Below are 27,929 nucleotides of genomic sequence, written 5' to 3'. Positions count from 1 at the left end.
AACACCACCATCTTCTGTGTGGAGGAAAGTAAAAAAGATAGCTGGCAAATTCACCCCCAACCCACCACCAGTGTTGAAGGTGAATGGCCAGTATGTAACTGAAGCAAATGAAGTTAGCAATGCCCTGGCTAATCATTTTTCAAATGTATCCAGCAAGTGTGAAGGAGCCCCTGGTCACCAGTATAGGAGCACTGAAGAAAAGAAAATTTTAAATTTTGCAACAAGAAGGGAAGAGTCGTATAATTCTCCTTTTACTGAAAGAGAATTTGATTCCGCACTTGCTCATGATACAGCCCCTGGACCCGATGGAATTCCATATGCAATGATTAAACATGTTCATTTTAATACAAAGCTATTTATTTTAAGCATTATTAATAGAATATGGCATGATCATAGTTGCCCAAGTGTTTGAGAACTACCCATTATTTTAGCCTTTTTAAAACCCGGTAAAGACAAGTTTTTAGCAGCAAACTATCGTCCTATTGCATTGACATCTTGTTTATGTAAAATCATGGAGAAGATGGTCAATGCAAGACTGATATGGTACCTTGAAAAGAAAGGTATTTTATCACCGATTCAATGTGGATTCCGAAAAATGCACTCAACGACTGATGTGTTGATACGACTTGAGTCTTCTATTTGTGAAGCCCCTTTGCTTCCAAACAGCACCATGTTACAGTATTTTTTGACCTTGAAAAGGCATATGATACCACATAGAGATATGGTATTCTTAAAACCATTCATGAATTGGGATTGAGAGGAGAGCTGCCACTATTTATTCAGGCATTTCTTTCACGTAGAGTTTTTCAAGTGAGAGTGGGGGAAACTCTATCAGAGAGTAAGTGCCAGGAAGAAGGAGTTCCTCAGGGTAGTGTGCTGAGTGTAACCCTTTTTGCACTAGCAATTAATGGGATATCCTCAGCCATTCCCCAGGATGTTCTCTCAACATTATTTGTGGATGATCTCTCAATATCATTTGCTGGCACTAGAATGGCAATGGTTGAGAGAAAAATCCAACTCTCTATTGATAAAATTATCCAGTGGGCTGACATGAATGGATTTAAGTTCTCGACAAGTAAAACTACCATTGTCCATTTTTGTCGTATCCGGGGAGTACATCCAGACCCGGATATATACATTAAAGGTCAACGGATACCATGTGTATCGGAAACCAAATTTTTAGGTTTGATATTTGACTGTAGACTTACATGGGTTTCTCACCTAAAAGCGCTAAAAGCTAAATGTGTTGAAGCTCTGAATATCTTAAAAGTATTATCCCATACATCATGGGGAGCAGACCGCAATACTATTTTAAAATTATACAAGGCCTTGATTTTTTCCAAAATTAGTTATGGTTGTGAGGTATATTCTTCAGCCACCCCAAGCCGGTTAAAAATATTAGATTCGATACATCATGCAGGTATTAGATTGTCTACTGGAGCTTTTAAAACCTCGCCTATCCCAAGTCTCCTTGTTGATGCTGGAGAGTTACCTCTAGACCTTTACCGAATGTCTTCCATTCTTCGGTATTGGTTTAGATTGCAAAGACTCCCTAACTCTCTAGCCTTTCAGACTGCAAGCCTTGTAAGACACGCATCATACTTTGAGTTGCACCCAAAATCTCCGCAACCTTATGGCTTTCGGGTGAAACGATTATTAAATAGTCTGGATATAATTAGAAATAAGGTACTTCCATTCAAGGTATCATCAATGCCTCCATGGAAGTTACCAGAGATATCTTTTTGTAAATATTTTATTCGAGATAAGAAGAATATGTCAGACCTAGAAGCCAGGTCTCTTTTTAATGAACATGTTAAAGAACATAAAGGATCAACTTTTATCTATACTGATGGCTCCAAATCTGATGCTGGCGTTGGATTTGGAGGACATACTAATGGTTTTAATTGTAGAGGTGCACTTCCTCTGACTGCTTCCATATTTACTGCCGAACTGTATGGCATATTAACTGCTATTGAGAAAATAGCGTTGGAGAAGGAGGGTAATTTTACAATTTTTAGTGATGCAAGGAGTGTCCTTCAAGCTATGGAAGTTTTTAATTCTAATAACCCTCTAGTTTTAAAGATTTTAGAATGGATTTTCCTTATTGGACGGAGAGGTATAACAGTTCAATTTTGTTGGGTTCCAGCACATGTAGGTGTGTCCGGGAATGAGAAGGCAGATTCACTGGCTAAGGAGGCTGCATCCGAGTTGCTGCCAAGAAGGTATCCCATTCCCTGTAATGATTTCTTACCTAACATCAAGAAATTGGTTTGCAATAAATGGCAACAGCAATGGGATAGTCAAGATGGCAATAAAATGAGGGAAGTAACAAATGACATATCTCCTTGGAGGTATAATATGATGCCCCGAAAATGGGAGACGTCTCTTTGTCGTCTGCGTATTGGTCACACTCGGTTGACACATGAGTTTCTGCTGAAGGGCCAACACTAACCGTATTGTGACAACTGTTTAGTACCTCTAACAGTAAGGCATTTGTTGACCGAATGCCCCAATTATAACATCTTGCGGAATAGATATTTGTTTGAGGCTCGAGGTGAGGGTGGCAGGTTCATCCTTGCCAAGATTCTTGGAAATGATGTGTCCTACCGTGCAAGTGGCATTTTTAGATTTATTTCAGAAGCAGGTCTTCTGAAAACTATTTAACTTTTATGACATTCAATTTTTATGATTTTAATTGAATACTCTTTAATTTTTTATTTTATTTCATTTTTTACTTTTGTATACATAAATTAAATGTTACCGGCGTCAATGACCTTAGATGTCAAGATGCCTGAAAACTTTAAATCATTCATTCATTCAGGAGTAGGGAGGACAGCTCGTAGCAGAGTGTGCATGACTCCGGGAACCATACCATGTAGGAGGCTTGTCCCGGTTCCCGAGAGAAGAATATAGCGCAATGCGCATGGGACCAGCATAGGTCATGGCCCACAGGATCATTAAAGGCAGCAGGGCAGCCCTTGGCAGCGCAGCGGACCTTCTGTAAAAGAAAGGAGACATAAGTCTGGAAGTTCCTTGAGACTGGTCAGTGATCAGATCAACCAAAAGAGTTCAGATAACATTAATTATGTGTGCATAGCATGGTTCTATAATTGATAGCTAGAGCTACATATTAATATATTAAAACAAAATCAGATAAACTAATGTACACTGCGGATCCACGGACGAGCCGAGGATGCAGTGATAGGTCTGCAACCAAGTAACATGTAACTATAAACATCAGCGGTAAAATAATGTTAACCTCAATGCTGATCGTCTTGGTGAAGCCGGAGATCCGGTGAAAAAGGTCCGTAATAATGAAATTGTGATTAATCATGAAAAAGGTTCGTGTGCATAAGGCCGAAGCCGGAGTCCGAGTGCAAGGGTTCACCGTTGCACTCCAAATATCTGACTAGGTTCCAAACTCAATGAGTATCCCTTATAGCGGAGTAGAACTCAAGGCGGAGAGGATGAATGTTCCGAACCTACTCCCAAGGCGGAGCGGGGAGAGGACGGAACTATGGGTGGCGGCATAAAGCAGGCCCAAAATAATGACTCATACACGAACGGGACCTATTAATAATGCTAGCTATATTAACAGTAACCACATAATAAAATAAAACGTAAATATCATAAACCCGTAGAAAGAGAGGAGGGAGGGATAACTCTTGAGCGTATAAAACGGAAAACGGGAAATCCACCTCTCTTACTTGAGATTAAGAAAGAAAACGAGAGAAAGGGTAACTCGTAACTGTAGCAACAGAAAACGAGAACTCCATGCTCACGGTCTCATGGTTACACTATAAAGAACCAAAAGCACACAATAATATGTAAGAATAATTAATAAAATTGTAATAACCATGAACGAAGAATAATGACTGCGAAAAAAATAAATATAAAGATATAGTCTAAAAACGACCGCCTTCCCGAGGCGGGTACTTAACCCTTTTACCCCCGGGGTATTTGGAAATTTCCAACCCTTAACCCCCAGGGGGTTCTTTTTTTCCCAGCACATTTTGTAGCATATTTTCTTTAAATTGCTCTAACAGCCTTAATTTTTGTCATAGAGAGGTCAGGTTGGTCTCATTCTCTTGGAAAATGCCTGAATTTTCTAAAAAAAAATATCAAAAAATATGAAAAACCAATTTTTATACCATTTTTTTGCAAGGACGTACCGGTACGTCCATGGGGGTAAAGGGATGGCTTTTGTGAAACGTACCAGTACGTCCTTTGGGGGTAAAAGGGTCAAACTATAATAAAGCCAAGGACGTTATTCTTCGTTCGTCCAAATTGGACTTGCTAGCAAAAAATACCATAGTAAAACAATTAATAAAATAATGATAACAATAATGGTTCAAAAATCTTAAGTGATATAATCTAGATGACAGAGTACCAGATGGGCAAAATTAACTTGAAATACCAGCGAAGCGAACAAAGCCACAATGGCTGCTGACGCCGAGGAAGGCCAAGCCGATCCAAAATTAAAATCCACATTACTGGAAAGAGAACAAATGCCCGGTACTGTAAAAAGCTGTCAAAACAAACTATGGTACTTAACATTGGTAAAGGTGAAGTAGTAGCGTCAGTCATGATGAATTAAATCCAAAAATGGGAAAAAACACCAAGAGCACAAACAAATACGACTAAGCGAGCAAGTCCAAAACAGAAGGATGACCTAGAGGGCGCTCGTGTTAGGTGTCGGTGGCGTGGTCCAAGTGTGGTTTCTAGGGCCTCTGTTACGGCCCTTCCCTTTGATGAAGGAATTATCTAAATGGAAGACAGCCTGTGAATAGTGGTTTTCACACGCCCCTGCTGTATACACGACACCCACAAGGTGCTCGCGCGAGGGTAGTAACCTCTGCATTCCATGCTTTTATCTTTCTCTGGTATATTTGGAAGATTTATATCAGAAAAGTGTAAAGAATGACCTTTTCACCGGGCGTCACAGGTCGACCCAGAAATATAAGATATACACTGTATACAGATACAGAAAACCGAAGTTTTCACACCCCAAATTTTATAACAGTAGTAAACAGTAATAATTGGGACATAAAAGGAAAATATCACCTGTGACTCCTTATGATGTTAAAACAACATATGGAACAAAGAATCATAGTTCCTTTGCACAACGTAGACTGAGAAGTCCCAATTATACAGTCCAAAGAGAAGCTGGTTTAATTATACTACCAGCAGCCACCACGAAGTGTTTAACCTCTTCCAACTGACGTAGGTAATGTTTGAAGAACACTCTTGAAGGTTTCCATCCTGTGACAGGCCTGTAAGCCTGCAAGGAACATAGATTGGAAAAAATTTAAGGAAGAGGCAACTTTTTTAGGGTCATGACCCACTGGAATACTTTTCGGGTCAGCCCTTCTGATGAAGTAGGTAGGTTTGGACCATAGCTGTTTCAAAGAAAGATTAGGTCCTGTCGACTCCCCTTTAAAAAGTTGACCACTTTTAAAGGCCTGGCTCTTGGATAGGTAGGCTTTTAAGGCACTCCATGTGGCACAGGGAAGGGTCCTCTTGTAGTGGAACAATCTTCCAGGGCCCCCAGCGTTTCGTGGGAAGTTTGTTTTTTGCCAAGAATGCAGGATCTGGATAAAGGTTTACCTTCCCTGAAACGAAGAATTCAATGTAGCCATCATCCCTTGAAAGGCAACAATCTCACTGACTCTAGCACCAGAAGCCATAGCAAGCAAAAAGATAGACTTTTGAGCAAGATCCCTTAGAGAGGCAGTGGCATTATCTATCGAAGAGGCAAAATGCAGGACTTTATTCAACAACCATGAAATAGCCTTGGGAGGAGCATTAGGTTTCAGTTTAGCTCAAGCCTTTGGGATCTTATTGAACAGCTCGCCATTGAGTTATATATCAAAATCATACGCGATCAGTATAGTTAGTGCCGACTTACATGAGGCAATAGTTGTAGAGGGTAGACCTTGATCATGTAGTGAAATAAAGAAAGAAATACAGGACCTTGATCATGTAGTGAAATAAAGAAAGAAATACAGAAGTCCACAGAAATAGAAGAGGGTTGATGATTGTTGACGAAGGCAATCCATTTTTTCCGGGAACACATATTGTCGTTTTGTGGTGTTGGACTTTTACTCTTCTATAAAGTCAATTGTTTCCCTAGCAACTCGGAATTTTCTTTGAGCTGCGAGGGTGAAAAAATCATTAGCGGAAGGGTTTTTGTTATCCAAGAGGAAGCAAAGACAGTCATCTGTTGAACAACCTGGAACAGCATTGGAGATGGTAGAGGGATCTGGAGGGGTTTGAGTTCCAGAACAAGAGGGTACCAATTGCTCTTGGGCCACTTGGGAGCCACCAAAACTGCAGTTCCCCCTGAAAGTCCGCAGTTTGTTCAGTACTTTCAGTAGGAGGTTGAATGTAGAAAATAGGTTGATGTGAGACCACTGGTTCCAATCCAGAGACATCGTATCCATTCCTGTCACTTCCGGATGTAAGTTTGGTGCTACATACCAGGGAAGCTTCTTGTTGAAGCTCGTCACAACCCCTTCGATGTGAACTGCTGAGAGATGCCATTTCCTCCTTTTTACTAAAGAGAGAATGGCTAGGATAGGATTACATGGTCGATCTGAGGAGATCTGGAGCCCTGTCTGTTGACACAGTTTACTATTGTGGTGTTGTTGATAACCAATTTGATGTGTGATTTCATCTTTGGGCATAGTCTCTTCAGAGTCAGAAATACAGTACTTCCATAGCTTCCAGAATATTGATTTGAAACTACTGAAATGTGATCGACCACTGACCCTGTACAATCTTGGAAGAGGAGTGTCCCCGCACAACCTTGTTCCGAGGCATCTGTGTGAATAGTCATGGAATGAGGAGGGTACTGTAGAGGGATGTGGCTTGATAGAGTTTTGGCGGTGGACCATGGCTTGAGCTGCTTCCGCTGTAAGACCGGGATTTTGTGGCGAAGATCTCTCTGAGCATTGGATGCCTTTCTTCTCCAGACTCAGTTGGCGTCTTGGAGTCTTGCTTTCAGGATTGGGTCTGTCATGGCAGTGAACTGTAACGACCCCAAGACCCTTTCTTGTTGCCGTCTGTTGAGTACTTTTGAATGAAGTAGACACCTGACCGAGTTTGCACCTCTGGTTACCGGTTATGCTCCGATAAACACATCTAAATTATACTAATTTTACTGTGAGAAGGGAGCTAGAAATTATACACTCATTACTGCACAATCTACTCAAACAACCACATGCCAACATATTCCACAAACGACTTCACGCTTGGAGACTATCCAGCATCTCCTCTCTCAGAGAGGATTTTCGCAACAAGTTGCGACTGGAATGTCTGGATACCTGCGTAAGTCATCAGGAGCAGTCTACCAGGCAAAGTGGAAAGTCTTCTGTGGTTGGTGTCGTGGAAGGGGTATCTCTCCACTCGATGCCACTATTCCAGCTTTGCCTTCAGACTGAAAGGAATGGAAATTTCTTCATTGCTAGAACTTTCCTTACTCATACGGAGTTATAAACTTACCTGCCCCCAGTCAGAAGTGAGACCTCCCCCATGGAACGTGGTTCGAGTTCTCAGATCTCGTAAGGTACCTTCCTATGAACCGTTACGCCAGGAAACCGATCGCCGCCTGACTTGGAAGACTGTGTTCCTGCTAGCTTTGGCTTCGGCCAAGCAAGTCAGTGAACTTCATGGTTTCTCATACGACATCGCCCATTCAAGGGGATGGGGAGAGGTAACGTTCAGCTTCGTCCCTGAGTTCATTGCTAAGACTCAGAACCCGGGAGTAGCGGATCCACAACTCGACTCCTTTCGGATTTCTAGTCTCCGTACTGTAACAGATGACCCAGACCATCTCTTACTATGCCCAGTGAGGAGTTTGAGGCTGTATCTAAGAGAACAGCCGCAGCCCGTCCTCGTGTGCCTGCACTATTCATCAGCACAGTAAGGACCAAGAGGAGGGTCACCAAGAACACCATCTCAGCATGGATTTGCAAGGTCATAGACCATGCACTGAATCCAGACCCTCCTCCTTCACGTCGCCCTAGACCTCATGATGTCATGGGCATAGCTACGTCCATGGCATTCAAGAGAAACATCTCGGTGACGCAGGTTCTTCAAGCTGGGGTGTGGAATCGTCAGACCACATTCACATCCCACTACCTGCAAGACGTGACCCACAGGAGACTCGATACGTTCCCTATCGGTCCTGTGGTGGCTGCACAGCAGCTGGTTTAAAACCTCAAGCTCTATATTGGATAAGTAGCAGAAGGTTGAGGGCATTGTTACCCGGTTTTAGTCTGCGTTAATGAAAAGGTTTGACTGGCCCTTATTCTTTTCTTCATTCTCCCCTCTCTTGGGGAAAGCAGCATCCTGGGTTCTTTGCATAGCTGACCTCAAACCACTGCAGGTAAACCATGCTCCTTTGTGTACCTAGTATTAAGACTAATACTGTTGCGTCCCCATACCCTGACGAGGTGGTATTGGGAAAGTCTTAGTTACACAGTTTTTCCTTCTAAAGAACTCGGAATAACTTTACCAGGACAGTCACACTTCTAAATACTTCAACACACAGTTTGCATAGGCCGCGGACCTTGCGTAGCAAGGTTTTAGTGAGGTGCAGGGACTCCTTATCTTTTTGAGTACTGATACACTCAAATAAGGAGCCCCTGGGTAAAGCCAAAAGCCAGATTGGCTGGGATGTCTACCCTTCCTAATGGGTGAGTCACCCCTATTAAATAGCGTGGTTTGTATTCCAGTTACGGAACAAATGACAAATTCGTAGATAATTTGTATTTTTCCTAACTATACAAACCTTACCTATTTAAGCAAACTTATCCACCAGCCCTATCCCCCTTGAAGTCCTACCTTCAAGCAAAGTGAGCTCAATCATAAGTGTGTGAGGGGGGCCGGTAGCAAGCTACCCTCCCCTACCCCCGCTAACTAGCAGTATGGGTAGTTAACCCTCGTTAAAAATTAATGGATCGTCATTTCAGCTATGCCGAAACTAATACTCCTCTTAAATAGCTAAGGTTTGTATAGTTAGGAAAAACACAAATTATCTACGAATTTGTCATGTCCTATACATCATGGGTGCAGACGGCAAAACTGTTTTAAAGTTATACAAGGCCGTAATTTTTTCAAAATTAGTTATAGGTGTGAAATATACTCCTCATCTACCCCAAGTCGACTAAAGATTTTAGATTCCATACACTATACTGGATTGACCATAGGAGCCTTTGAACTTCTCCTATTCCAAGCGTCCTCGTTGAGGCTAGAAAGTCTTCCATTGTTTGGTATTGGTTTAGGTTGCAAAGACGCCATAATTCTTTAGCCTATCAGACTTCAAGCCTTGTAAGGCACTCAACATAGTTTGAGTTGCACCCTAAATCTCCTCAGCCTTATGGCTTTCGAGTGACACAATTATTAAGCAGTCATGATATAATTCGAAGTAGGGTGCTTCGATTTAAGATATCATCAACCGCTCCGTGGAAATTACCAGAGATATCTTTTTGCAAATATTTTATTGGTGTTGAAAAGAATATGACTGAATTAGAAGCTGTCTCTTTTTATGGAATATGTGGAATAACATAGGGAATCAAATTTTATATATACTGATGGCTCCAAATCTGATGCTAGCATTGGATTTGGAGTATATAGTAGTTCTTTTAACTTTAGAGGTGCACTTCCTCTAATGTCTTCCATATTTACTACTAAACTATATGGCATACTAACCGTTATTGAGAAAATAACGTTCAAAGCCGGGGGGCAATTTTACCATTTAAAAATGGTAAAATTGCAAGTGTCCTAAAAGCTTTAGAGGTTTAGCTTTAGCTTTAAAGATTTTAGAGTGGCCTACAATTATTGGTCTAAAAAGTATAACAGTTGGATTTTGCTGGTTTCTGGCACACGTTGGTGTGTCTAGAAAAGAGGAAGTAGATTCAATGGCAAAATCCTGCAGCCAAGTTGCTACCAAGAAGGTATCCCATTCCCTGTAATGATTTTTTACCTACAATTAAGAATTTTATTTATGATAATTTGCAACAGCATTCGGATAGTTCAATTGAGAATAAGATGATAGAAATAAGTAATGTTATATCTCCTCGGAGGTATAACAGGATGTCCAGAAAATGGGAGACTACTTGTCATCTCCGCTTGGTCACACTTGGATGACACGAGTTTCTGCTGGCGGGCAAACACCAACCATATTGTGACGACTGTTTTATACCCTTGACAGTGAGGCATTTATTGACTGAATGCCCCACTTATAGCACAGAAAGAAACAGATATCTGTTTGAGGCTCTAGGTGAGGATTGCAGGTTCATCCTTGCAAAAATCCTTGGACATGTGTCATACAATGCTAGCAGCATTTTTAGATTTATTTCAGAAGCAAGTCTTCTGAAAGCTATTTAATTTTCGTAACATACAGTATTTGCTTTTATGGTTTTAATTGAATGTTTTTTTTTTTTAGTCTTCATTTATAATAAACGATAGCTGTGTCAATTACCTTCAATGTCAATATGCCAGAAAACTCCAAATCATTCATTCATTCTAGAGCTTCTGTGCTAAAGTTAGCTGAATGCTTATTTCAACCCCAAAGAAGAAGTCTATTCTCATTATCGGTAATGGGAACTGCTTACTCAGCCTTGAAGTCAGGTCTTTAGGCTGAGAGGAGTTCATTCTGCCACTTTCGTGGAACTCTTCATACTCGCACTGTGGAATGGACTTGTCCTCCGAGATGGTGACACATTTGTATAATTGGTGCTACCTCACACAGCAACGTTTCCTCAAAGGTATTTTTTCTTGCTTGATGTAGTCTACAATTAGTAAGATAGCGAGTGTCACAGCCTCCTCTTTAGTATCCCCCCCCCCTTTGTTCCCAGGCTTCTAGTCAAAAAGCCAGATTCTGTCTGTTCTTGATGTCAAGGTTCTTCACCTCAGTTTGTGAGCCAAAGAGAGGTAACTGACGATTAGGATCAGCCTCGCCAACACCTTCTTTAACTAATTTTTATCTTCTGGCAGAGGGGAGTCTGTGACTGTACCCATTCGCAGTTTTCACTTTTTATTCCGGGAGAAGCTCGGGGTAAACATGAGATACTAAGGGAGTAGCTACTACCCTGTCATTTCATAATTATCTCTCTAGTACTCCAGGCTGGCACGTGAAAATATCAGATGATGTTTACTGCTCATTACTTTCATAAATTGACCCAAAGGTCCCTAGGTGCTTTGTGTTGAAGCCTGTAGTAGCTATACAGTAGATGTTAATGCTGTCTCGGCTCCTACGCACAGGACCTAAGCAGCTGATTGAGGGGAGGTCACGTGTTAGACTGAGGTGAAGTGAGGATTGACTGGCCCTTTCCTTCCACTTTCATCTTCTCCTCTACTGGAGCACATTGGAAAACTTGTCAGCTAGAATCAATTCGCCTGTAGGCAAAAAATTACCGAGTAATTTATTTTTATTTTGGAAATATCTGATGAAGATAAAGTCTCCATTAAAATCTTAGTTTAATCTTGTGTTGTATTGTGCAAAGTTGTCATTGAAATCTGAAAGTCTAAGTCATCGGTGTGTGTTTTGAACTAGTTAACAAAATAGTATTGCTACTTCTTTGCATGTCCCTATTCAATAATAATCAAAGACATTTTGTTTTAGAGTATTATGCTATTTGACTTCCCCTTATTTCACATTTTATTCCCATTTTGTAAGTTTATTTCGTTAAGATATGTGTAATTGATCAAATATTTATCGAATATCCTTAATGATATTGGTTAATTGTTCCTACACTAAATACAAACCCTCATTCTTTACTATAGGAGATATTCTAGCGCGAGCTGGAAAATACGGCAGAAAAACCTTAACAAGGTCGTTAACGACCGGACAGGTAATTACCCCCACCTGACAGTGGTGGGGGACCGCCGGTCGGTAGCTGCTGTTTACCTTCAATCGAATTCTAGCCGTCGCAGTGGTAACACCACTGCTCCTGCTTTATTTGCTGGCAGACTAGCCTTTCTTTTTTTTTTCTTGAGTTTTGATTAATCCTTTTTCTTTTTCTTTGTAGATGATGTCCTCTATTTTGAGGAAGTGTTCATGATGCCTTTATGTCACCGCTGGATGTGGATCCTCTTTCCCTATGCCCCGTTATGGAGGTCATGGGTGTTCTGCTACCCCGCGGAGGATGGGTTCCCCTGCCAAGTATGTAGAAGTGGTCTTCACAGTACCTTCTCCTCCTCCTCCTCCACTTCATTGTCCTCCCCTCTTCAGAGGCTAGGAGGGCGAGATAGAGAAGAGTAAAAGGAGAGATCGCACTCCTTTGCCCAGTCGTTCTCTCCGGAGTCACAGGCGACATAGGAGGAGACATAATCGTTCTTGCTCTTCCTCGCCTTCTATCTTCACGAGATGTCTCGCCGCTAGACTAAGCGCTCTCGTCACAAACTTAAGAGCGCTTCCTTCTTACCCTAACATAGGGCATCAAGAGCGTATGCGCCAACATGCGCATACGCTCCAACAAGAGCATAACTCCATCACGCGCCATGCGCTCACCTGTGCACAAACTCCTGCGCGCCACCAATCTTCCGCGCAATGGCACTCTCCTGCGCGCCAGTGCTCTCCTATGTGCTCCCGCACACCAACATTCTCCTGCACGTGCGCATACGCGCCCAACACCATCCTACGCGACAGGTAAAACCTGCGCGTCAACTTTCTCCTGTTAGAAGGTCTTCTGACAATGCAGCCGTGCTGCCTTCTCCCGCAGCGCCAGTGCTTACCAACGCGCTAGTGCTTTGCAACACGCCAGCACTTACCGGCGCACCAGCCTTCTCCCGCATCCGCAAGGATATGTGCGCATGCCCGCATGATTCCACTATGGGGAATTTTCTCCTGCGCGCGCTCCCTACGGCTGGCACAGACGTGCGAGATAACTCTCCCGTACGCCCGTTTACGCCTTCACCTAGATATTCTCACCGAAGAGAAAGGCAAAATAGGAAGAGACGTTATAATTTTCGTTCTTTCTTGTCTTCTGTCTCTCCCCGAGACTTCCTGTCTCGAGATTATATACACTCGTGCCACAAACCTGAGAAGAACGATCCCCCTCGTCATTGTTCTGCCTCGCTGTCGTCGTCGTGCGAGGGATCATCTAAGAAACCAGGAGCGCGGCCAAGGGCAAAGCACGTCCTAACCTCGAACCCTCTTCTTCGCATATTAGTTTGAGGGTCTCCTTCCGCTCTAGAAAAAGTCAGATAGAGCGCTTCTCCTTGTTTTTCTCTCTATCTTCAGAGAGATCGCTCTCGCCTTTGAATTCTCGATCTCTGACCCTTTTGGGGTCTCGTGACAAGGAAACCTTGGTTTCCCGGTGCGCTATCCCTTCGTTTTCTCACAGCTAGTTGCTGAAACCTCGGGTTTTCGTGCATTTAGTCTCGCTGACACTTCCGGTGTCTCGTGACAAGGGAGACTTTCGGTTTCCCGTTGCTCTAGCCCTTCGGGTTCTCGCAACACAAACTCTAAGGGCACGCACGTTCACGCTGAACCTTCAGGTTCTCACAACACAACCTCTAGGGGCACGCACGATCACGCTGAACCTTCGGGTTCTCATGACACAAGTCATCAATAGTGTTAGTCTTAGGTCAGAGAGTCTTCGGACTCTTGTCATGTGGAGTGTTCGCGTACGCCCATCCAACACTACACCCATAACAATCAGGAGTTTTACTCTTATGGCAGAGTCTTCAGACCCCAATCACGCAGGTGTTTGCACACAATTAGCGCTACACAAGCAAATCTCCGAGGGGTCAATCCCTCGCTCCCGTGTCTCAGACAGGACAACCTCCCCAATTCCTTTGCTCCCTAATGAGTTAAGGATTTCGAGTCTCTCGGAAACCTCGAAAGAAGATGCAGGGGTTTGCCCCTTCTCTTCGGTTGAGAGCAGAAGGGAAAAGGGAAACGTGTTTGAGAGGCTAAAAGAAAACACCCAGATAGCAGCGAAATAGAATGCGATGCCGAGGGCTTCGGCCGCTCTGTTCGTTATCCTTCGCTTCATGTGGCAGCTCATGAGCTGCCCATGTTACGAGGTAACACTCGTCAACCTGCAACTTGATCAACTTATTGGGAAGCTTAGATTGCTGACAGGAGGTTTGCCTCCAGGGATTAGAGATCCTTCCCTTACGAGGGAGTGATAACCTTCCTCAGAATTGGACTGCGTGAAAGATCCATCCTCCTTCAGAGGGAAAGCTTCCCCACTTCAGACAGTCAGCAACCGTCCCTCCTTCGTAAGGAGTTGCGAACAGCTCAATGAGTTTTACCTCTGCTATCTCGTCACCGAAGACTGTGCTTTCTCCCCTGGAGCTGGGGAAAAGCAAGTCTACGGCTTATGCCTCTGGGGGTAACTTCTCCCTGGGAGTATGCTTGGCTCAGGCGATGTCCTTCATCGGGAAGACTTCTCTCTCGTTCACGAGAGGAGGTTTTTACGCGTACGTTTTTTCCGTAAAACTGGGAGAAAACTTGCCTTAGGCGATGCCCTCCTTCAGAAGATCTCTCTCGTTCGCGAGAGAGAGATTGTTATGCCTTCCCTTTTTTCCCATAGAACTGGGGGGAAAGCTTGTCTTAGACAATGTTCTCCTTCGGGAGAACTACTCTCGTTCGCCAGAGAGAGAGATTATTACGCCTTCACTTTTTTCCCATAGAACTGGGGGAAAGCTTGTCTTAGGCAATGTTTTCCTTAGGGAGAACTTGTCTCTCGTTCGCGAGAGAGATTATTAAGCCTATGCTTTTTTCCCCATGAATAGGGAGAAGCTTGTCTTAGGCCAAGTCCCCCTTCGGGAGGACTCCTTTCTCGTTCACGAGAAGGAGATTTTTACGCCTACGTTTTTTCCCTAGAACTAGGAGAAAACTTGTCTTAAGCGACGTCCTCCTTCGGGAGAACTTCTCTCTCGTCCGCGATAGAGAGATTGTTAAGCCTATGTTTTTTTCCCATAGATCTGGGAGAAAGTTTGCCTTAGGCAATGTCCTCCTTCGGGAGGACTTCTCCCTCATTCGCGAGAGAGAAATTATTAAACTTATGCTTTTCCCCATAGAGAGGGGAGAAATCTTGCCTTTGGCAATCCTTCCTTCGGGAAGACTTTTCCCTCGTTGAGAGAGAAAAGTTAATACGCCTACGCTTTTCCCCATAAGGCAGGGAGAAAGCTTGTTTTAGGCGATCTCCTTAGGGGGAACCTTCCTACCAGTCACGAGAAGAAACTTGTAGGAGTTAACTGATCTATGCTCCTTCCTCTTACGCTTTTTGGTTCTCCTCCAGGGGCGAAGCGAGAGCCTTGTGTTAAGCGACATTCTCCTAAGGGAGAACAAATCTACCCTGCGGAGGAGTTATTTTCATCCCTGACGTTCTCCCCTCTCGTGCTGGTAGGAGACGTCTTTTTATCTTACTGGTTCCCCTCACGTCTCGTGACGATCACCCTTTCGCCGGGCGTGATCGGGAGCCTTTAAACTTTCGTCATGTTTATCCTACGGGTTCTCATGACCTTAGGAGTCCTTCGGGCCTCTGTCGCGTTGGATTTTCAACTTCACACGACTTGGAACCTTCGAGTTTCAGTTATGCGTAGTAGTCGGGCTCTCGTAACATTTAGCACAGAGTGTCCATGCACGCGCGCAATTAGCGCTATGCACGCGATCATCATCATTAAGAGTTTACTCTTATGACAGAGCCTTCCGATTCTCGTCAGCGGTCTTCGCCATTACCTCTTGACACTCCGACTTCTATCATTCTTCCCCTTTCGATAAGAAAGATACAAGGGGTAAGATATAAGGTTTGTCTGCTACTCGCGTCTCCACTTTTTCCTGTAATAACACGCAAGGAATTATCGTAGCCTGAGGATTCCTCGTGAGTGCTGCCGTCGAGGGACTTAGAAATCCTCCTATTTAAGGACTCTTAAGAACTATTTGTTATATCTCATGCCTCGGCAATTTGCATCTGTCTCCTCGACCCTTTGACTCTCCAGCCTTAGACAGGCTATGTATTGACAGTCTGGGGTTCGAGTCCTGCCCAGACTCGTTAGTCTTCAGTGCCTACAACCTTACCATCCTTGTAAGCTAAGGTTGGCGGGAGCCTATAGATCTATCTGCTGAGTCTTCAGCAGCCACTGCCTGGCCTTCCCTGGTCCTAGCTGGGATGGAGAGGAGGCTTGGTCGTTGACCATATATGGTCAGTCTCTAGGACATTGTCCTACCGGCTAGTGCAATGTCACCGTCCCTCGCCTCTGCCTTTCTTGAACGATCTTTAAACCTGGTCTGTTCTCAGAGACGTCAACCTTCTCCTCTGATCGTAGATCCCCTCACGGTGAGGCTCACACCAGACTATCCTCGAAGAGACACTCAACTCTTCCAGGCTCTTCTCAGTCACAGAAGCCTCGGCAAGGGAAGCGACTTCAATGTCCCTTCTTGCTTGACACGTGGTCTGATACAGTCGGCTACCTTGCAAGCCACGAGGACTTGGCAAACCAAAACTCTAGGCAGACCCTACAAGAAGTCCTAACTGCTGGGGCTAAGACAATGGACTTCTTAATCGCTACAACAGCGACAATATGAAGCAATTGGATCCTCAAAACGAAGGATCAGTAGTTCCCAGACTTCCTTTTGTACCTTAATGAGGAAAGCTTCTCTCAGTCTCGGCGATTTAGGGCTATCGCGCAGCCTTGAGCCTCATCTGTAGACGGAGAAAGGGTTGACCTCTCTACCTCAGTAGACATCACCTTGGTTGTTTCGGTGTTGGAGTGATCTTGCCCCCCACTTGAGATTAGACCATCTCCTTGAGACGTGTCTTACGTTCGCTGAAGGGTCTGCCCTATGTGCCCTTAAGGGCCTCAGACTACTCTCTGAACCTTAAGACCGTCTTCCTCGTACCTCTGTCCTCCGCTAAAAGGGTCAGTGAGGTACATGGTCTGTCTTACGTCACCCATTCTAAGAGATGGGGGGGGGGGGTCTCGCAACTTCGTACCGGGCTTGGTGGCTAGACTCATAATCCTTCATCTACCGATGGGAGATTTCGAGAATTTCCACTCTCAACAGGTAACACAGGATGCAGTCCAGTCGTTACTAAGCCCAATCAGGGCGTTCTAAGAAATATCTGAGGCGCACCAGACTTTTCAGACCACGTCTCCGTCATCTCTTCCTTGTACCAACAAGGTAAAGAAGAGAATCTCTTGCAACACCATCTCTTTCTGACTTAAGAAAGTTATTGCGAGGTCTTTTCACGGAGACCCAGAGGCAGCACAACCCAGAGCACATAAAGTTAGGGGAGTGGCCGCCTCTCTGGCGTTTAAGAGAATTTTTTCACTCTCCCAAGTCTTAAGTGTTGGGGTCTGGAAACGCCAATCTACATTCACTGCTCAATATTTGAGCGACGTGACACATAGGTCTCTAGACACCCTTTTTATAGGGCCTATTGTGACAGGTCAACAGATGCTGTTACTACCTTACGCCTTTCAGGGGACAGTAACCATTGGTTGAGGATTCTGGGTTACACTAGGTTTTAAGAAGGACATCCATCGATCTTCTTCATCTCCTTCTCCCCCACATCTGGGGATCCTAGCCTGTATCCAGTTTCAGCTGGACTCGCCAATGGAAATAAGGTATGATACTCATCTGATTCCTCTCACAGAGTATAAGTTATACTCGTGGTCACGAGGTTTCCCCTTGGCAAGGTCGGGGGAATCCTAAGTTTGAAGGGGTCCGAGTCGAATGTTCCTGACCCACTTCATCCTGAATCATTTGTTTCCATGAAGTTGCAAACCTTCAGTCGTACTGAGATTCTGGGGATCTACAAAGAAAGAAGATAACGGAAGATTGTTGCTTCAAAAGAGTCTAGTCTGAGGACTATCTTCCCTAAAGATAGGGAACTCCTTGGCCACCCCGGCCTCAAGACTAAGTCTCCTATAGTAAAGAATGAGGCTTTGTAATTAGTGTAGGAACAAATGACAAACTTATAACAGTTTGTAAACATTATAACAGTTTGTATTTTTCCTAACATACAAACCCGAATTCTTTACACAAATCTTCCCTCCATCACCGCCCCCCTGGGATAGTCCTAACTAGAATCCGATTGAAGGTATACAGCAGCTACCGACCGGCGGTCCCCCACCACTGTCAGGTGGGTAATTACCTGTCCGGTCGTTAACGACCTTGTTAAGGTTTTTCTTCCGTATTTTCCAGGTCGCGCTAGAATATCTCCTATAGTAAAGAATGAGGGTTTGTATGTTAGGAAAAATACAAACTGTTATAAGTTTTGTCATTTTTCATTTGGTTTACTATGAGGGAAAAATTATGAATGTCCATAAGATGCTTTAATAGTACTGTATCCAATTTGTTTACAGATACTTTTTCTTTGCTTCCATATTCATCTCCACACACTGCTGTAGTTTAGCCTCACCCACTGTATATGAGCAGTGGGTAGAGCTACTATTGAAAAGCCATAGGATACAGTAATCTAGCTTTCAGTTAGTAGTATTTTTTTTGTATTTGTTTACATCGGTAAGTGTCATATTTATAGGGTACTTTTTATGTGAATACACTTTTACCTAGATTTTAGAAATCTATGATATAGGTTGAAAGTAATATTCTTATTTCCTTTTAAGGTAATTCTGTGCTTGCTCTCTGGCCTAGGCACAAGCTGTGCCTATGTTTCATCTTCATGGGTTACTGGAGAGACGGAGGTGAAAATGCCCATTTCGCCAAAAGGTCATCCCGTGAAAAGTTTAGTTGGTTTTTGGGTAGGTTTATGGCATGCCAAATTAACTTTTATTTATGATGATGCTCATATTACACACTACGTGTATTGGTTTAGTCGTACTGAATTAATGGGTATACACACAAGAGCTTTGAAAGAAGGGTGGCCATTGGCTTTGGTAAGCCTAACAGCAGAAATAAGTGGTGAAGGCCGTGCATGGCGCGGGGTATTTGGCAATGCTGTCGCACATGCAGGATCCATGACTTCATATATATTAATAGCTGCTCTGTACTCTTGGGCTGTTTGGGTTGTGATCTTAATAGCATGTCCCGAACTCAGCTGTCGGCCACTTATAATCACCGGTATCCTTACTGCAATATCATCAGTAACCTATCTTGGCTGTGCTCTATATAATTTCCCAGAATATGTTCTTGTTGATAGAAAAATTATAAAGCTCAGGCTTGGGTGGGCTTGGTGGGTCATGGGTTGCATGAGTGTTATTCTTGCAATAGTAAGCGTAGTACTAACTCTTTATGATCACATGTACCCGGGAAAACTGGGTGCCATGTTTAAATTAGATTTCTACACAAAGTCAGATGCTCTTTCAGGTGCTCCAGAATTGCTATATGCATATGAATCTGCTGGTGAAACATACTCTCACATGTACCCTATATCAGTAAGTAATTTTTGGTATGGTGATAAGAATAAAAACACTGAAAATTGTCTCGACAAAAACAGGACTCCAGAACGTAACTTGGATAACAAAAATTGTTTTATTGGTGCCTCTGATGTCAGTAATAATGAGATTCCAGAAACAGCACAGACAGACCTGGTGCAATATGTCAATGAAATAGAAAATGAAATTAGTAACAATTATGAAAAATATTTCTCTAAAATTAATGAAAAAAGTGAAGCTTTGGTGTCTCCTATTGTTATAGGAAACAACTCTGATTGTGTTATTAGAAAAGAAAAGAGCATGGCAACCCTGCGGAGGCGAACGCCACCGGAAAAGTCTAACTCGGATATTGCATCTGAACTACAAAATGATGAGAAATACAAGTATGCTACAGTTCGTAAAGGAAAAACCATGCCTCGTCAATTTTCAGTCCCAGTTGTTGACCCCCAAGTCAGTCCCAGGCCAAATAGCAGAACTCTTAGAAGATCGTTCTCCAAAGTCCACTCTAAATTCAGACCTACTTATACGATGCGAAAACCCTCTAAAGTTAACCTTACATCTATTCCTAAATTAAACTTATTAGAATTGAACAGTGAATCATGAAATAACATTTTTATGAGCATGTAATTTTGCATAATCATCAAAGTAGCTATACTTACATGATAATATATTTGGTGTCAATTTTGTTATAGTTTTTATTTTATATCTATTTGTATTTTGAGGTAAAATATATTTAAAACCATACTAGCCCCTAATTAGCTATTTTAACTTTGTGATGGGGTAACATTGGTTGCTATGCCTTAAAGGGTTCATACTGTATGTTGATGCAATATATGAATGGGTATGCTATGTTAGAGTTTCAGGCTGGAAACATTTCTACCTTAAATTCCTGTGAACTGCACAGTATTTTGTTGAAAGGTTTTGTCACAGATTCGATTTTAGTTTAACTAGTTTATTAAAAGAAAATACTGAGAGAAATGGTTACAGATAGTTATTTTTCCTTATTAACAGTACAGTATTTTATTTATAGATACAGGATAAAATGTAATTTTTTTCATGTTATTCAAGACGAGTCTATGTAAGGGTTTTTGATAAAAAAAAAAAAAATGTAAAAATGTAGCCTCAAAAAAAAAAAAATGTTAAGTGTATGCACAGAATCACAGATATTTGAAATAAACATTAAAATTTACATAAAATAAAATGGTATATTTCACACATCTAGATCATATATATATGCCTGTCTGTCTATTATTTATCAATGTATTTATAGTTGATTAATTACTTATTGCCTAACAATCTAAGATGAAGATGGGCCTTTTTGCTGTTCCTCTTCAGGTATGTAGGACTCATTAATTTCACCATTTCTTCCTTTCTTTATTTCTAAGGCAATAGTTTCCGGTAGGTTTTTTCCCTTGGTGTCTGGTAAAATTAGAGACAGCCCAGCCGCCACGATGGACACGCTGCCAAATAACAGTGATGGCGCCCAAACAACTACTTCTCCCTGATATGTAAAAATTGGATATTAGAAAAATAGTTTGTATACAGAAAAAAATGCTTTACAGTAGCATAATAATTCCATTGCTTCGCAGCAGAATTTGACAGGAAAAGATCGCTTCTTATTCACCAACCAAAAAGGTATACTTTTCCCTCAGGTATAATGCATTTAAAGACTATTTTAGTTGTGAAGAAACCCACCTTTTACAATATTCAGTAGAAAACTAACCATGTTAATTTTCAGCCAAAATCAAGGGAAAAATGTGGAAAATCTATAAAGGGAAATTGTTAGTAATTATAAAACATTTGTTTTTACCCAAGTACAAACCCTCATCCTTTAATAGGAATATGTTTTCAGCATGGCTGGAACAATGCTGTTGAAATTTTAACGATGTGGCAGGGAAGCCCCTCCTAGCTGACGGCCCACTAAGTTCACTTTAACTTTAGCCGCTGGAGAGAACTACTACACATACTCTCTATGCTGTAAACAGGCTGTTTTAATATTTTTATTTCAGGTAATTGTTGGCTGGCAGTTGTGTATGAGGTATTTTTGACAGCATTCTTGTTGCTGTTTATATTCACTCGCAAATGGATAGGAATCACTACTGCCACAGGGAAAGGAGCCGCACTTCTCGTCAGTGTCTGTATCCAGAAAGGTATTGGAGATTCCTCTCCTGGCAGTATTGTCTTTTCATGGAGTGCCTAGAATTTCTTTTCCCAGAGTGTGGTCACCATCGGCCTGGAAGCCACACCAGAAGAAGAATATCAAGATCCTCCTCCTCTTCTGCCTCACCTTCGTTTCTTCACTCACTGCCGGTCAGGATAGAAGGCTCCACCCTTATTTTTCCCTATTGGACGAAGAATTTGTAGAAGACCAATCGATAGGATTATACATAATTCCTACCGTTTTATTCCCTGAGGGGAAGAGAGTGCGGCATCAGGTGTCCCTTCACTGAAGAGGAAAAATAAGACTACCATGAGAGATGACGAAACAACCCAGAGGACACTTGAGAATGCTGTGGCTTCTGATCACATAATGCCTGTCAGAAGGAAAGGTTTCTGCCCCCCTTTTCCCCTTTTAGATGGAAAGGTCCTAAAGACCAATTGATAGGAGTTGGGTTAGCATGACTTACCATTTCTCTCCTGGTGTGAGAATGCGTGCAACTTCAGGAGCCCCTCGACTCCCTTCACCAAGGACAAAAGGAAGATGACAACGCACACTGTATGTGTGTACCCACGAGTGGAGGACGCCCTCACCTATGAGTTCTCTCCAGGATTTCCCTTCTCAGTGCAGAGACCAGAAAGGTCTTTCGGTCTTTATGAGACACATCACGCATACTCGCCTGTTCATGTCCAGTCATCTGAACCAGATCACTTGTCTACTTGTTTATGGCGTTAGTTTTGCTCTTTAGCTAGAGCATACACCCATAAGTGCCCCCACCTATTTGTGAGCGTGCAACCTTTTTCAGCAGTGCACGTTCACCTCAATGCTCACCCTCTTCTGAGAGCGCACATTCACTTTCTAGTAAGGCCAGAAACTTTTGAATTTTACATTGTTCCGTAACTGACATACAAACCACGCTATTTAATAGGGGGTATTACTTTCGGCGTAGTTGAAATGACGAACTATTAGAATTTTAACGAGGATTTACTACCCCACCGCTAGTTAGCGGGGGGTAGGGAGCGTAGCTTGCTACCCCCCCCCCCCCCCACACACACACACCTGTGCTTGAGCTCACTTTGCTCTCGGCTCGGGTGGCAGTCGGACGTGTCCGCTTTCACCCTCGCCTTCTGACAGCCATTTCATGCTTTTTGCTTTTCCTTTGACAGGGGTGTTTGGAAGTTGGCCTCTGCGATTATGCGAAAGTGTCTTGGATTACCCGACCGCCCTTGTGGCACGTTTATGTCGGCGGTCGATACGGACCCTCACACCCTTTGTCCTTATTGTAGGGGCCAGCAGTGTGATGGAAATAATAAGAGTGGCAAGTGTAGGGAGTAGTTTACCTCCCAGTGGGAGAGGTTTTCTCGGCGCCTCAAGAAGAAGTGCAAACGGGATATATCTCCATCGAAGGTTTCTTTGAAAGGAGAAAATCCCAAGGGCTCTTCTTCCGTTGCCCAAACCTCCTCCAAAGCTCCCGTTCAATCGGTTTCTTCCGAGAAACTGTCGAGTGGAAGTGTAGGCCATAGTTCTCTTGCCCGATCTCGGGGTTCAGGAGAGGGAGATGCCTCCCGTAGCGAGGCAGCTCCTCCTCCTTCCCCGGGGGAGGATTTAAATATCAACTTGTGTAATGATGATTTATTTCAGCTTTGGTCTTCCTTGGGGCTTGTGGGTTCGCCCTCCAAGGAATCCTTGTTTGACATGATCCGGTTGGGGGCCGCTGTCAAACAATCGCCGACTTTAGTCAGACCTGCTGACCTGCCGTCGCCGTTCCTGGCTGTTGACGCGCTGTGGGCGGCAACGCATCCTGTTGTAAAACAGGCAACAGCCCCTTTGGGGCAACAAGGGCGTATGCGCAAGCTGGCACATACGTCCCTTAAGCGCCAGGGTTCACCTGCGCATCAATGCTCACCTGCGCGCCAGTGCTCATCGACGGAGGATGTTCCTGTTAAAGCGCGCCGGCGCTCACCTGCGCGTCAGCGCTCTCCTGCGTGCCAGCACTCACCTGCGTGCCAGCACTCTCCTGATCGCCAGCTCGCTACTGCATGCCCTCAACCTGCTGCGCGCCCACGATCTTCGGATCTGGGCGCAGTAGGGAAGTTAATTTCTTCCCCTACTCGTCAGCGCTCGCCAACGCGCCGTCATTCTCCACCTGCGCGCCATCCCTCGCCAGCACGTCTTCGCGCGCAGTCTCCGACTCGCACCCACGCCCATCTCCACAGTCTGATATGCGCTCTTATGCGCGCAAGGGATGTGTCTCCTGCGCGCGCGTACCCAACAGTATCTTCGCCCGCACGGGCTCTTCAGCTGGATCCTGCGCGAACATTCACCTTCGCGCGCAATCTTCAATCTGCGCACCCTCTGATTTCTCCAGCGAGCGCGCAATCTTCCATCTGCGCACCTTCTGATTTCTCCAGCGCGCGTCTCTGCGCGCCATCACTCGCCCGCGCGCGCCAACATTCCCCCCCACGCGACCCAGGGCATTTTGAATCGTGTGAGCGCCAGCGTGATCATCAACCCCCCCCCCCCCCACGCGCGAGGCTGCAGGACAACGTGCGGCAAGGTCATCATCGTCGCGTGCCCCCCCCCCACGCGCAAGGCTGCAGGAGAACGTGCGGCAAGGTCATCATCGTCGCGTGTCCCCCCCCAAGCGCAGAACGGCGCGTCGCCTGCAGGGGGAAGGTTCCAGAAAGGTCCAGGGACGTTTCTTCTCATTCATCTTTGTTTCAGGCAAACCCCGCTTTGGTAACTCCTCCCAGGGATCGGTCGATCCCTTTCCCTTCAGAAAGCACTCGGAAAACGTCCAAGAGTCCCTCCAAGAAGAGCCTTTGGGGACAGGAGACTTTGCTGCTCAGGAGGAGAGCTGCAGGAGTCAGAACACCCGTTCTGGCAGATTCTGACCCTTATGAGGAATCTCATTGGGTTTGCAGACCTGGAGATTCCTCCTCGTGAGGCAAGGACACGGTCTTGGACCGAGTCTCTGGGACTCAAAAACCCTCTAGGGCCAGTGCGGCTTTACTCTGGTCTCAAGTGGTCAAGAGTGGCAGGGACAAGATCGAGGTCCAGCTCTCCGAGCTTGCCTCCTCCAGCCGATCCAGCGCTGGCAACAAGCTCCTCCCACCTCCTTGTGTTCATCAGGGGAGGTACTTCGACATCGTTGAAGAACCTTGTTTAGCTCTTCCCCTGCACCATTCGTTGGAAAAGCTTACCAAGGGAGTCCCTCTTGAGAGTTACTCCAACCGGCAGGTTTCGTTCTCGGCTATCGGCTACGGAGATCCTTAGCCAGGAGAAGGTGGCGAAGTGTGCCATGCAGGCCACTTCGTGGTTGAACATCTGGCTAGGGATACTAGGCATCCTGTTACGTTCAGAGGATTTGTCCAAAGAAAGTACCAGGAAGGCTATGGAGATCTTTTTACTCTCGGGCACTCGCACGACCGAGTTTCTAGCCCACCAAGTCTCGAACTTGTTGTGGGCTAGCACCATCTTGAAACGTCGAGATGCGGTGTCTGAGAGGTTCCATCAAAAGGTCCCCAGTACCGAGATCAGCAGGTTCAGGCATTCTTCCGTTATGGTGAAGAATTTGTTTGAGCCTAAGTACGTGGAGCAGGCCGCTGAGAGGTGGAGGAAGTCCAACCAGGACTCTCTCCTACATAGGGCTCTAACATCAAAGCCCTATAATTCTCCAGCACCCCTGCAGCCACGTCCTACCAAGACCACGAAACCGGCAGCTGCAGCGAAGACAACGGTGTCTAAGCCCTTTCCTGTCAAGGACAAGAAAGGCAAAAAGTCCTCCAGGGGAGGAAAAAATCCTAGAGGGAGCGGCCGAGGCCACAAACGCTAGGATTGGCAGTCCCCCTGCATGTCCACCAGTGGGGGGATGCCTACAAAGTTGCGCGAACAGGTGGCAGCAACTCGGGCCGATTCCTGGACGATTTCCGTAATCAGTCAGGGATATCGCGTCCCGTTCACAACATCTCTACCTCCCTTGACAGCGGATCCAGTGTCGTTGAGCTCCCTTGCCATGGGATCAGCAAGGGGGCAGTCCCTTCGGGCAGAAGTCCAGACCATGTTGAAGAAGGGCGCTCTCCAGGAGGTCCTCGACGGGTCCCAAGGCTTCTTTAGTTAACTCTTTCTTGTAAAGAAGGCGTCTGGAGGCTGGAGACCAGTCATCGACCTCTTGGCCCTGAACAAGTTTGTCAAGCAAACTTCGTTCAGCATGGAGACTGCAGACATGGTCAGACTTGCAGTGAGACCGCAAGACTTCATGTGTACACTGGATCTGAAGGACGTGTACTTCCAGATCCCAGTGAAGTACTTAAGATTCAGCCCAGACAACAAGGTTTACCAGTTCAAGGTGCTGTGTTTCGGTCTTTCCACAGCACCACAGGTTTTCACCCTAATATCGTCGTGGGCACACAGGATCAGCATCCGTCTCCTCCGTTATCTGGATGACTGGCTGATCCTAGCAGACTCGGAGTCATCCCTTCTTCAACGCCGAGACAAACTTCTGGGACTTTGCCAGGATCTGGGGATCACGGTAAATCTCGAGAAGTCCTCTCTGCTTCCCACTCAAAGACTGGTACAGTATATCTAGGCATGATCATAGACACCAATCTCCACAAAGCCTTGCCATCAGACGATAGGATAGCAAGGCTGAGGAGGGTCGCAAGCCCTTTCCTCAGACGAGAAGAACTCCCAGCCCAATCGTGGTTACGTCTCCTCGGTCACCTCTCATCTTTGGCTCGTCTAGTTCCCAACGGTCGCCTCTCATCTTTGGCTCGTCTAGTTCCCAACGGTCGCCTCAAGATGAGATCCCTCCAGTGGCGACTCAAGTCCCGGTGGAATCAGGGTTGCGATTCCCTGGATGTCATGATCCCTATGGGACCTGCGGAACGGACGGACCTTCAGTGGTGGGTGACAGACGAGAACCTATGAAGAGGAGTGGATCTTCTCGTCCTCCCCCCCGGACTTGATGCTGTTTTCGGATGCCTCAAAGAAAGGGTATGGGGCCCAAATTCTGCACCACAGGACCTCAGGCCTGTGGTCAGAATCAGAAAAGTACCTCCATATAAATCTGCTAGAGATGAAGGCTGTCTTACTGGCCCTTCAACAGTTCCAACATTACCTGGCGGGACATTCTGTGGTGGTGATGAGCGATGGCTTACATCAACAAGCAAGGAGGTATCTTTTCGAAGCAGCTATCCCATCTCGCAGTAGAGATGCTGAGATGGACCGAAGTTCACACGATTGCACTATCGGCACGTTTCATTCCAGGCAAGAGGAATGTGCTCGCCGACAGTCTGAGCAGAGCGTCTCAGATAGTGAGTACCGATGGTCTTTGGATCATCTAGTAGCCAACAAAGTCCTGACTTTGTGGGATTCCCCGACGGTGGATCTGTTCGCGACAGCGTTGAACTTCAAGCTGCCGCTGTACTGCTCCCCAGTCCCGGATCCCAAGGCGTTCTGGCAAGATGCCTTCCAACAACGGTGGGACAACATCGACGTTTACGCCTTTCCCCTGTTCTGTCTGATGAGGAGGGTGCTCAACAAGACCAGAATATCGGTCAATCTATCAATGACCCTTATAGCTCCGCTATGGCATCACGTGGAATGGTTTCCGGACCTTCTGCAACTCCTAACGGAACTTCCAAGGGAACTCCCTCCGCGACACAAGCTACGTAAACAATTGCATGCCAACATCTTCCACAAAGCCGTAGCTTCGCTACGACTTCACGCCTGGAGACTATCCAGCCTTTCCTCGCTGAGAGAGGATTTTCGCAACAAGTTGCGATCAGGATGTCTGGACATCTGCGAAAGTCATCCGCATCTGTCTACCAGGCAACGTGGAAAGTCTTCTGTGGTTGGTGTCGTGGAAGGGGTATCTCTCCACTCGATGCCACTATTCCAGCAATAGCGGAGTTCCTTGTGTATTTGCAGGAAGAAATGCGCCTTTCAGTCTCGGCGGTGAAAGGCTATCGCTCAGCCTTAAGTCTAGCCTTCAGGCTCAAGGGAGTGGACATTTCTTCCTCGCTGGAACTTTGCCTACTCATACGAAGTTATGAAATTACCTGCCCTCAGTCGGAAGTGAGACCTCCTCCATGGAACGTGGTTCGAGTGAGACCTCCCTATGAACCATTACGCCAGGCTTCAGATCGCCACCTAACTTGGAATACGGTGTTCCTACTAACTTTGGCTTCGGCCAAGCGAGTCGGTGAACATCATGGTCTCTCATATGACATCGCCCATTCAAGGGGATGTGGGGAGGTAACATTCAAATTCATCCCTGAGTTTATTGCTAAGACTCAGAATCCGGGGGGGGGTGCCGGACCCTCAGTTCGACTCCTTCCAGATTTCGAGTCGTCGTTCTGTAACAGATGACCCAAACCATCTCCTACTGTGCCCAGTAAGGAGTCTGAGG

The 27,929-nt window shown here is 45.0% G+C and overlaps 2 protein-coding genes across 4 annotated transcripts in view; one reads left to right on the top strand and one right to left on the bottom strand.

Moving 5' to 3' along the window:
- The window catches only part of LOC137655533 (uncharacterized), a 166,431-nt gene extending 146,460 nt beyond the window's left edge, over positions 1–19,971 (top strand). For all 3 annotated transcript variants that reach the window (XM_068389433.1, XM_068389441.1, XM_068389450.1), the window contains one exon: positions 18,592–19,971. In XM_068389433.1, coding sequence (XP_068245534.1) covers positions 18,592–19,962 — 1,371 coding nt within the window. In that variant the 3' untranslated portion in view covers positions 19,963–19,971. The remainder of the gene's footprint in view (positions 1–18,591) is intronic.
- A 678-nt stretch (positions 19,972–20,649) lies between these two features.
- LOC137655522 (organic cation transporter protein-like) overlaps positions 20,650–27,929 on the bottom strand; it is a 311,982-nt gene continuing 304,702 nt past the window's right edge. Inside the window, exon 12 of the mRNA XM_068389423.1 lies at positions 20,650–20,860. Coding sequence (XP_068245524.1) covers positions 20,657–20,860 — 204 coding nt within the window. The 3' untranslated portion in view covers positions 20,650–20,656. The remainder of the gene's footprint in view (positions 20,861–27,929) is intronic.

The sequence above is a fragment of the Palaemon carinicauda genome, chromosome 1 (assembly GCF_036898095.1).
Source record: "Palaemon carinicauda isolate YSFRI2023 chromosome 1, ASM3689809v2, whole genome shotgun sequence".
NCBI lineage: Eukaryota > Metazoa > Arthropoda > Malacostraca > Decapoda > Palaemonidae > Palaemon > Palaemon carinicauda.
The sequence above is the reverse complement of the archived record's forward strand: the minus strand, read 5'-3'. Positions and strand labels throughout refer to the sequence as shown.